This window comes from Pieris brassicae, chromosome 3 (assembly GCF_905147105.1).
Source record: "Pieris brassicae chromosome 3, ilPieBrab1.1, whole genome shotgun sequence".
Taxonomy (NCBI): Eukaryota; Metazoa; Arthropoda; class Insecta; order Lepidoptera; family Pieridae; genus Pieris; species Pieris brassicae.
The window spans coordinates 3,983,820-3,995,280 of record NC_059667.1 but is presented as its reverse complement, the minus strand read 5'-3'; the positions used below and the strand labels follow the sequence as shown (position 1 = coordinate 3,995,280).

The window sequence follows — 11,461 nt, the reverse complement described above, 5'->3', positions numbered from 1 at the left end:
ATTTATAAAGGATCCCTTGCTCATAGTATTGTCTTTTGTTAAAATAGCTTTTACACATTATGAAAAACACTTTTTGAACGGATTAAAGCTATGTATTATTTTTAAAACTTATAGTTATTTACATAATTCTAAATTTTAATTTTTTTCCGACGTTTCGCGTGCTTTTCAGTGTGCGTGGTCACGGTGACTGAAGACGAAAGGTGTTATTTGTCAAAAGATTACTTAACATTTTACGAAAAAACCCAACTATTTATTTAGTTAACTATAATAACTCTTTAAGTGGAACTTTCGCAAGTCAAATCCAATACGTTCTTGATGTACGGAAGCCATATTTAGCGATAAATAATATGTGACTGTAAATATGTTTCATTAACCCAAATTGGTATTAAATGTTCATACGGAATTCGTTTTCAGGGTACGCTAAAGGATATAATAAAAACCATAAAAACATTTCTGGACTTACATATGTGCCAGAAGGAATGGAAGGTGTTAATTTTTTCACCGATTCAAACGGTTGTTAATTATGTTTAAAAAGTTGAAACTTAGAAGATAGTGCTGTGATATCATTAAAACAGTAATTTACGGCTTTGCATTTGATTTTGTATGTTTCCTTGAGGAGAATGATTTATTTATATAGATCTATAGAGTAGACAAACCCCGTTTTGATTTATTATCTTTAGCATAGCAACTTTGGTTACTATCCAACCTGAATCAAATTGGATTTGGCAGAGAATAACCTAGAGGTAAGATCTCATATCTTACTAGCACTATGTCTAGACTCCCGTACGGCAAATATATATTGATTTTAATACCCGAGTCAGTAAAAATTTAAATACCACTATCCGGTTTCTGCATAGACTAAAAAATATATAGGAGAGCATACATTCACTCAACATGCAAACCATAGGAAATTGGTAGAGGGTATAGAGATGGTCTAGTTTGACCCAATGTTCCAAGTTGATCAAAATTAAATAAAAGAATAACCTCCTAGTGTCATTTTTATTTGATAATCTCATTTCACAATTTTTATGACATGGTAAAAATTCATTATTTACAAGAAGTAGACATTATAGTAATAATTATCTACAACATTGTACCTTTTTAATTCCTCACTATTCCAAAATTGTCTGTAATTATAAAAAATAAAATAACATTATTTCTTACTTTACAACATTATTGCTGCACATTGTGCAGAAAATACTTAGAATTCCTACAACCTATGGAGCACTTCATGATGTATGCGAATGCTTTATTTGTAAAATAATGATCTATTGCTCATGAAATTTACCGTGTAATTAAAAGCCTCACTAATATTTACAAAGCGACTACAGAAGTACCATACACGCGTATCATTCACTCACATACAATTATGTCAATTATCTAAAACAGAAAATGAGATACGAAAAAGTTCCAAGATTTTTTACAATAATACTTACAAATAAAAATTAAGCTAAGGTCAACTAAAATTGTCTAAATAAATTAGAATCAGACTTCTAATTTGGATCCTAATGTGAGGAACAACTTTATTTTTTTTTATTTTCACATACAATTTGTTTCATGTCAAAAGACCATAAAACTAAATAAGTAAAAAAAAATTGTAAAGTGGAACGTTTACATTGAAACAAAATATATAAAGTAGCTGATGCTACGAGTTTAGAAGACATAGTCCGGCCCGGCCATGTCAATTGCCCAGCGGAACTTATCACGCTGTGTTTTGTTGTAAATCTTCTCGATCGGTACACCATGCTTTTTGCACCTATAAATATAGTTTTCTTCAATTAAGAACATAAGATTTATAAAGGATCCCTTGCTCATAGTATTGTCTTTTGTTAAAATAGCTTTTACACATTATGAAAAACACTTTTTGAACGGATTAAAGCTATGTATTATTTTTAAAACTTATAGTTATTTACATAATTCTAAATTTTAATTTTTTTCCGACGTTTCGCGTGCTTTTCAGTGTGCGTGGTCACGGTGACTGAAGACGAAAGGTAAGTAAGGAGAAGACGGCCTAAAATTATCCAACACCTGGGATCCAATAATATCCAAATTAAAACCCGAAGACAAACAAACCGCGAAAACAGAAGACACCGTGAGTCATTTTTGCAAAAACCCGTCATCTTTTAGTCGATACCAACTTCGGGGTAAATACAGATAAAACAACTTTCTCTGCAGCTGTGATACTTTTGACAAATAACACCTTTCGTCTTCAGTCACCTAGACCACGCAAACTGAAAAGTACGCGAAACGTCGGAAAAAATTTAAAATTATGTAAATAACTATAAGTTTTAAAAATAATACATAGCTTTAATCCGTTCGAAGTGTTTTTCTTAAAGGTTCCCTTATTAAAACGGAGACCGCAACATTATTCAATCTATATTATATAGATTTAAAGTAGAACAAAGGTAGCCTAGAGAGTGTTCAAGTATTATGAATGTAACAAGAATAATCAAGAATCTCCAAAAATTGCGTGACGTAATACTTGAACGCTCCCTTACTATTGTTACTTGAAGACAATTTTGGCTACGGCATTGTTAATTAAAGGATTTGATATCTGTTTATCTGATATTGTATAAAAAAAATATTTTAACATAATTACTAAATGATATATAACATAAAAAAACTACATACCATGATACGGATATACGTGGATCCAGGTAGTTCAGTTTTGATGTGCCAAGGGCTATAGTTTTGTTTTCATCTCTATTTGTTTCATCCAATTCTAGCTTCTTCAGTTGTTCCTTGAGGCGATCCAAAGCTTTCTTTTTCTTATCACAATTAAGTTTTTCCTTAACAGAGCCTCGTTTGGCAGCTTTGCCGGCTTGCCTATAATCTTCTTCGGCTTCATCAATTTGGTCCCTCTTTGCTTGTATTTTCTCTTTGAGAGCCTCCATAGATTTTGAATGACCTAAAATAATAACATGCCTTGATAATCAAATAATTTTAAAGATCTTAGATTATACACAAATGATCTAAACTTACACATAGCTGTTTCTACAAGGAGAAATTTGCACTAGGTAAGAATTAAATAGTAATAAAATTTGTGTTGCATTTTTATTATATACAAAAACGTAAGTCTGGGCCATAGATTTCTGTTTCAAAGTAGGTGAGCAGCCTTCTGTGACTTACACAGGCCATTGACTTTTCGGGTATAATCTATTGAAGTTTCCTAACAATGTTATCCTACAGTAAGTGTTAAATGCACACATGGGCAGAAAGACCAATCAGGTCAGCCAGGGATTGCATCTACAACATCAGGCATAAGACTGAAGCCAACACTGCATTTATTATGATAAAACTCAATGTTTAAGTTAACTTAAGTGTAATTATGTATTTAAACTTTTCAATAAAAATAATCATAAAATTACCTTTAGGTACAGCACGCTGATGGTTACAAAGTATAGCAACAGCACGGTTTGCTCTGTTGTAAGCTAAAATTTTTTCAGGCACAGTAGCATCTGGGTCTGTTAATTCTTCAAGTTGTCTCTGTAAAGTGATAGATGCATTGTAAGTACGAAAGACCTTGGCAGTCAAACCAGGCATCAAATCTTTCAAATGCTCATTTAGCGTCTGAGTGCTCAATCTATCAAACAAATCATCACTGTCTTTTTTGTTCTCCATAAATAATTCGAGATTTTTAAACACCCGTTTCTCCACTGGGACTTCGTTGTAATATCTGATAGAATCTTTACCAAGGAAATCAAACACAACAACAAATTCTTTGCCATCTTTTTCTTTATGCAATTCAATATGTTCAACCCTGAGTGAGCAACAACCAACAGTATCAGCCTGGTCATCATCTTTCTCATTACCAGCTCTCAAAGCAAGACGGTCAATAAAATACAATGCTACAGCTCGTTGCCGAACACGCATCTCCTTTGCTTTCCAGTCCAAACGATACTGGTCTCTTATTTTGTCAATGCACTTGTGTAGTTTACGAGCTGTTTCATATTTCTGCCAGTCTTTTTCACCTTTAAGTTTTGAGCTTGGATTTAACATAACATACTTTGATTGACCTTGAACATTTTCTGTCCATGAAGCTAACCATGTAACAGTATTGTCGTGTCTGACATCCTTCCACTTGTGGCCTGGGGGTGGTTTGGGTATTTTACTATCTTTAGAACAATTTATAGACACATCTTCTGGGATAACCCTCCGTTTTAACATACCCATTTTTGGATGCTCACCACGACCTCTAAACAACCCCGGTGGCTCAATTCTAAAGTTACCTATCTTCTCTTTGTGGCCATCAATAACACAAATACCATATTCCTTCTGTATTTCTTCATTTTTAGCTTTCAGTGCAGCCTTTTCTTCTTTAGTACGATTTTTGTTTTTCTCAGATTGATGTAGGAAAAATGTTTGCATTTCCTTAAAATCACACTTTGAAAGGTCCTTTATTATTTTTACTTCTTCTGATGTCATAACTTTACGCCAATCATTAAAGAAATTCGTATTAAATGTAGATTTTGTTGTATAATCATGGTCAAGCATCCGGGCATAGAATCCAGCAACTTCTTCGCTGTCTTGAGAAAGCCGCATTTCTTTTCCATCATAACGAAATTTGACATTTGGTGGTAAAGGTTCATAGGGAGGTGCAAACACTGGACCTTTATGTTCCAGAAACCGCCACTTTGTTCCATCATCATTTTTCTGTTCTTCCCACCTAAAAAACACATGTATGTAATCAAGATAATAACAAAAACAACCAAGTTCTGGTTACCACAACACGACAATATTACTTTTTTCTTGGCACTCTTAATTGTCTAACAAATAAAGGGTTTACAACAACACTACATTGTAAAATCGGTTTTACTCCACATAACCAAACTCTTACATTGATTAACATAGCTATATCGAGATAACCTCATAACGACAAGTTATGTTTAGTAATTTACGTCACGAACGTCACGTTTATAACCTAGACGTCATGCCAGTGCAGTCATACAAACAATCCTAACGCCATCTCATGTAAATTTAAAATTATAACACTATAGATTAACGCCATCTACTAGTGTACTTGTGAATCTCTTAGAAAACATTTAGTCGACTTCAATACGCTAGTGTCCTTAGGTCTATTATTAAATGTATGAACAAAAATATGTACATACTTTCTATGCCTAGGAAAGAGAAATAAGAGATCTTTTCGTTGAAATAAAATAATTAAATTCACTTCCTCCTTTCCAGATTATTACTATAGATTCAGAAACGATACATAACGCTAAGTCTAACTCCTGTACGTAAGTATTGGATATATTCATAAAATAATATTTGCGCGTTAGACTTTCTGGATCATATGGTGATGATTAAAATAGTGTCAAGGTACACAAGACTGATCACCAAAGAGGGATAAAGATTCGAATTTCTATGCCACGTTATGGACGCTTAAGAAAATATAACTTAAGAATTACATGGCCATTTGAAAATTTATTGTATTTTTTTGGGTAAGTAGTACTCACCATTTCCAAACCTCTTGTTCTTCGTCTTTACCATCCTTCTTCTTTCGCTTGGTGGGGCTAGGGATTTCATCGGGTTCAGTCTTTACTTTTCGTTTTTCAGCTTGTTTCTTCTTCTTTTTGGGTTTTTCATCTTCTTCCTCATCGTCATCATAATCAACAGGTTCTAAGACAGAATAACCAGCAACAATGTTATAACCTAGAAAAAGGGTGTTGCATATGGTTCTGGTAGAAAACTTGCTTTAACTAGATTTATTATCTAACCATAAATATCATTTAGGATCAAAATAGAATTTTTGGTTAAGATGTATTTACTTTTGCTGAATTTTTGGATGTCAGACAAGAATATTTAGACACCTTCGTTTCTTCATATGAAGAATAAAGTGTTAATTTCCATATATGTATTTAAATTACAAAATCGTTTGGCAATCAATTAACTACCAAGTTAAAAAATGAAAATATACATATCACAACTACATGTAGCACAGTCATGATTTTACTTACCCTTCTTAATTTTTTTTTTAGGTTTCTTCCGTTGCAACAGAGGTATATCTTGTTCATCATCACTGATAGCCCGTTTCTTGATTGCCTTGCGTTCAGTCTTTAAATTAAAATTTATATATTTAGACTCATAATAGGCATGTACTGTAAATCGCAAAACTGTGAACTTTGTTAGGATTAGGGATGTTTTTTTTTAAATTCTATAGTTTTTCACATGAATAAATATAACTAAAGTTAGATAACTTTTAATTATATGTGTTTACTATTTATTTACCATTTTTACTTTAACTGATATTTTCTATTTTGCTGCCATATCATCCTAGGATTTGTATTTAAAGCATTGATAAAATAAAAGGTAGGATTTTTTGTTAGGGAGACCATATAACATAAGCTCTCACCAGCGGAATATCCTCTTCACTTTCACTCTCGTCTGGTAGTTCACCAAGAGGCTCATCCTTAAATTGTGAAAGGGAGTAATCACATGATGAGGCAGTTGTATTTGCTCCTGCAAATCCATCTTCACTTTCTTCTTTTATCTCTAGCTTTATTGAGGATTCATCAATCTATGTAAAACAAAAAAAAAATACCTGCTATTAATATCTGAAATTTTCTTGATTGGACAGAAGAATGTAATATCATGCATGTATGTATTTATTCTTCTTAACATAATTTACTACAATATAAGCACACCTGCAATGGATCATCTTTTCTAGGTGAATCTTGAGAATCTGAATCAGATTTAATTTTTAACTTTTCTCTGTCTTTCTCCTTATGCTTACTGGAGCTAAAAAAAAAACATTTATATACACAAATTTAATTATTGATTATTATATGGAAATTTAATTTTAATATACATAGTTAACTGTATTTAATGGACATATTGGAGGCACTATACATTTTTGGTGCTATAAAATGTTTTGTTTGTAGAAGAATAATTTTTTTTACTGTTATAGCATAATAATAACTTAGTAGCTGAGGTAATCATGTGCATAGTAATCACAACATAGAAATTAATTTCATAGTTATCATTTTGGCAACTTGGAATATACTGACACACATTGGTTGGACAAAGATTTAGAAATTACTTCATTACCATGGCCCATTGTTATCATTAAACAGAATGGTTGACATGCAGCTTATATAAAGACAGTACAATTATACATATGCATGCCTGACATGGCAACCCATGTCAAGTCATTTTGTTGTTTTCTTTCCAACTCCCTAGTGTGACTTTAAATTTTTTTAAATATTCAATTGCTTTTATTAATCTTACTTTAGCAGCAATCTATGTGTTGTAGTTAGTATATTCATTTTGTCTTCAAGAAGAATATATTAATGCAATTACCTGTGTCTATCTTTATCTTTGGAGCTTGAGTGCTTTTCGCTCTTATGTTTATCCTTGTCACTCCTCTGTCGATCATGGTCACGGTGTTTGTCTCTGTCTTTAGATTTGTGATCCTTTGACGACAAATGTTCCTTTTCCTTTCGTTTTTCTCCATTATTGGATTTATGCTTATCACGATCACTCCTATCCCTGTCTCTATCACTTTTCTCCTTGTCTTTGTCTCGATGTTTCTCTTTGTCACTACTTCTTTCTTTATCCTTCTCTGAACGATCCCTATGTCTATGTTCTCTATCCCGTTCTTTGTCTTTACTTGAAGATTTATGTGAGCTGCTGTGATTTTTACTGCTAGCATGCTTGTCTCTAAAAGATTTGTAATAATAAGTTATTCTATGACCTGTTTAATCGGAAGAAAATACATGATTAACATAACCTAGTCTATGCCTCTTTTTTCATTCACTTGTGGCTTATAAATTTCCCGATACTGTATTAAAAATATTGATGTACTCTTAATGGCATCTGAGAGAACCGAAAGCAAGAAAAGGAATTTTCTAGAACACTCACCCACTGGAGCTGCTATGCTTGGAGCTCTTACGATCGCGATCTTTGTCACGATGCTTGTCTTTACTTGACGATTTATGGCTACTTTTATGTTTCTCGGAACTGCTATATCCGTTATGTATACCATTCACGTGTTCCTTTTTATCTCCATTTACTTTACCCTTTGAAAAATAACCAAAATTATTAACTTAGTTTAACATATTTATATTAATTTATTATTTCGAAATTGAACTACAAACTACAATAAATACAAAAATTGCAAGACATAAATAGATTAATCCCTTAAGCATGGCTTGGGTTCTATTCAACGTGAGAAGTACAGTAGACGCCATATTGGGACTTAGAAAATTTTAGCTTTGTCGCTCGGTCCTTTACTAGTAAATATGAATTTATGCACGATATTGAGACATAATAGATACGTCAATTGAGAGTACGGCTTAGTTTAAAATTATTGTACTACTTACGGAGTCACAGTCATTATCACTGGTAGGATTTTCCACACTCATTTTGCCAACGTATACGCCGTTACTCCGAGATCAAGATTACATGAGGCCGGCGGACTGAGCGGCTGAGCTCAAAGTTGAAATTGAAAACTGAAGCTCGCAGCTAGAGTCGACAATGGACACACTACGCAAGCGCAATTCGTAAGTACTCTACTGTCAAGTTAAGCTGTCAATGTCAGCTGGAGGAGGTGTTCATTTAGAACCTCTAAGTAAAAACAAGACTAGAATAGAAAAACCTGAATGTAAACGAAATATGTTCGGCGTTGAATTATAGGCACAACAATTATAGACAAAAGGTATGTGTCAATCAAACTAATGAGGGTTTGGTACATAAAATAAAGGTTTTAAGAGAAAAAAAAACATATAGAATGATTTTATATAAAACAAACAGCCTAGCGTACATCTTATTACCCTTATCACATCATTACATCTTAGTTTCCTTAGTTCCTATTTGGCTCGTTAACTATAATAGTGCGGTTACGGTACGGTAAGTTATTTTACGTCTTTTATTCTTGGATTTTGGTATTTACTTACAGAGTATTTTTGGAATTCATATTCATTATACTTTTAATAAATAACGTCAAAGTCAAAGTCAAAATCATTTATTCATATGCTTATGAACGTCAAACGTAGGCGTTGGTTCATTGACCCTTCAGGAAAAGAAAGTGTGGACCAGCCATGCCACCTTGGGACCTTTTCCCCCAAATTTGGGGGAAATAATAATAAACAAAAATATGTTTTAGGGAGAAAAATAATATCTAGAAATATTTTATACTTTACTGGAGTATTAAATGTATTTATTTTTTCCTAAGAAACCCATAATTGTATACAATTTATATAAACCCTCGAACCCAACCAACAAACAAAACCAAATATAAACTCCAAGCATGGCTATAGCCTACATATCAAAAGGCTTTAATACTTCAAGATCGAAATAATAGCTATTTAATGCTTCTTTAATCTTTTGTTAATGCATATTGGATTTTTCCAAGTGCACAACAAAAACTTAGGGGGACTTGGAGTTTTTTTTATATATTATGGCAATATTTATGAGTTTATGGCTTTTTTGGAGAACTTGGTTTTTAGGGAACATTCTCTAGGAGCTGACAGTTGACACTTGACATCACTGGAGGTGACAGTGTAGACGTAATGAATGTGGATAAACAATTAACAATTGAAAAACCTAGAATTTTCAGAAAGTTATTTTTGATATTATTAATTTAGGTGATAGTTGAAACAGTCATAAGAAAATTCAACTATGAGTAGTTTAAGTGCAGATGGTGAAAATGGTAGTAAAGTGGGAAATGACTTAAATAATTCTCAACGGCATTTGGAAAGCGATGAAACAGACGGCATAAACAACTCTGGAACGCATCATAAAACAGAACATGCATCTGTTGTTGCAGACCATTACAACCACTTGGCAGAGAAGGGTATGAGAGAACGCTTTAAGTCTCCAATATTTTACCTTAGAAACTTTAATAATTGGGTCAAAAGTGTACTTATTCAAGAATATGTAGACAGAGTACGAGGAAACGTTTACGGGAAAAACTTGACAGTGCTTGATATTTGTTGTGGAAAAGGTGGAGATTTAAGTAAATGGCAAAAGGCTCGTGTTAACCGTGTGATATTTGCAGATATTGCTAATGTTTCAATCCAACAATGTAAATCAAGATTTGATGAAATTCGGAACTGTGCATTTACTGCACAGTTCATTGTTGCTGATTGCACTAAAGAGAGCATACGTGTTAAGTATACAGACCCTTCTATAAGATTTGATATTGTTAGCTGTCAGTTTGGTCTACATTATAGCTTTGAAAGCTTGTCTCAAGTAAGGCGAATGCTTAAAAATGCTACTGAGTGTCTTAGTCCAGGAGGTTATTTCTTTGGGACCATACCAAATGCTTATGAAATTGTGTCACGAGCTAAGAAATCACCAAATGGTCAGTTTGGCAATAGGATTTATAATATTAAATTATTATTTGACCCTAAGGATGGCTATCCTTTGTTTGGTGCAAAATATGACTTTCATTTAGAAGGAGTTGTAAACTGCCCTGAATTTTTAGTGAATTTTGATTTATTCAATAAGTTAGCTAGGGAATATGATCTCGAACTAGTTTACAAAGCTGGATTTGGAGATTTCTATAATGACCACATGGAAAAGTACAAACAGTTACTGCCTAAAATAAGGTGCTTTGAAAGTTATCCTGCTCCACCTGGTAAACAACTCATTGGTGATGAATCTGAATATGAACATGCAAAATCATTCTATGAGAGTCTTGAGAACAAAAGTCAAAGAGTAGGCACCATGAGTAAATGTGAATGGGAAGTTGCAAGTAAGTTTATATATTTTCATTCAAGCTATTGCTTGTTTAGAGTTGTTAGATGTATCATTGTTTTGGAAAGGTACATTAGTCTTCTACTTAATCAATGTAGGTTGATTGTATATTATTTTGATATATAAAATCACAAGAATTTTAAGAAATGTTATATCAGTCTTGTTTTCAGTTTGTCACTTACTGAAGATTTGGTAACATATGATTAATTGTTTTGTTTCTTTTCAGCTGTTTATATGGCATTTGTTTTTAAAAAATGCAAGAAATAAGGTGAATTTCGAATATACTGGATTTATATAATATACACAAAATATCAGTTTTTAATTTACAGAAAATGAACTTTAAATTCAAAACCTATGGAAATTGTGTTGTGTGATTGTGTTTTTTAATATCTCTCTTGAGATAAGATTAAATTACTAATTAAATTATAGAAAATGATTTTCAAACAAATATGTCTAAATTTATAATATTTTATACTATATGAAATATACTTTGCCCAAAAATGATATAGACAATAAAATATTAATCCTATGTAAACATGTGTTTTATTATAACCTTTTGCCCCAACAAATTTTAATTCACCTACAGCAATCCAAGTGAAATCTAATGTATATTATATATTATACTATTCATAATGATAATATAAATGACATGGGTTAGTAAATTGCACTTTGAACAGATTGGTTTTAAAAGTTCCCAGGTGTAATTTGAGATATACAAATGTTACGTCTTTAGTCTGCATTAAGATTAAGGTTAGAGTAT

The 11,461-nt window shown here is 32.4% G+C and overlaps 2 protein-coding genes across 3 annotated transcripts; one reads left to right on the top strand and one right to left on the bottom strand.

The window, feature by feature from the left end:
• Positions 1 to 989: 989 nt before the first annotated feature.
• Positions 990 to 8,487, bottom strand: LOC123707286 (DNA topoisomerase 1). Of its 2 annotated transcripts, XM_045657196.1 has the most exons (10): positions 8,325 to 8,487; positions 7,864 to 8,021; positions 7,303 to 7,662; positions 6,648 to 6,741; positions 6,356 to 6,520; positions 5,961 to 6,057; positions 5,460 to 5,622; positions 3,369 to 4,666; positions 2,632 to 2,908; positions 993 to 1,756 (listed from the first exon to the last, which is right to left on the bottom strand). In XM_045657196.1, the coding sequence occupies exons 1-10, from the start codon at positions 8,364 to 8,366 to the stop codon at positions 1,654 to 1,656; spliced, it is 2,757 nt and encodes a 918-aa protein (XP_045513152.1). In that variant the 5' UTR covers positions 8,367 to 8,487; the 3' UTR covers positions 993 to 1,653. The 2 variants fall into 2 exon arrangements, with proteins under 2 accessions (XP_045513153.1, XP_045513152.1); XM_045657197.1 differs by lacking the exons at positions 5,460 to 5,622; positions 5,961 to 6,057; positions 6,356 to 6,520; ... (2 more) ...; positions 7,864 to 8,021; positions 8,325 to 8,487 and adding an exon at positions 4,743 to 4,976 and having other exon boundaries at positions 990 to 1,756.
• A 982-nt stretch (positions 8,488 to 9,469) lies between these two features.
• Positions 9,470 to 11,236, top strand: LOC123707288 (mRNA cap guanine-N7 methyltransferase). Its single transcript, XM_045657206.1, has 2 exons — positions 9,470 to 10,699; positions 10,928 to 11,236. The coding sequence occupies exons 1-2, from the start codon at positions 9,622 to 9,624 to the stop codon at positions 10,966 to 10,968; spliced, it is 1,119 nt and encodes a 372-aa protein (XP_045513162.1). The 5' UTR covers positions 9,470 to 9,621; the 3' UTR covers positions 10,969 to 11,236.
• The last annotated feature ends 225 nt before the right edge of the window (positions 11,237 to 11,461 follow it).

Coding starts and splice junctions, on each gene's coding strand:
- LOC123707288 (XM_045657206.1), top strand. CDS start 9,622: ATGAGTAGTTTAAGTGCAGATGGTGAAAATGGTAGTAAAGTGGGAAAT. Junction 10,700..10,927: donor ATGTGAATGGGAAGTTGCAA/GTAAGTTTATAT, acceptor GTTTCTTTTCAG/CTGTTTATATGGCATTTGTT.
- LOC123707286 (XM_045657196.1), bottom strand. CDS start 8,366: ATGAGTGTGGAAAATCCTACCAGTGATAATGACTGTGACTCC. Junction 8,022..8,324: donor GTGATAATGACTGTGACTCC/GTAAGTAGTACA, acceptor TATTTTTCAAAG/GGTAAAGTAAATGGAGATAA. Junction 4,667..5,459: donor GAACAAGAGGTTTGGAAATG/GTGAGTACTACT, acceptor TGTGTTTTTTAG/GTGGGAAGAACAGAAAAATG.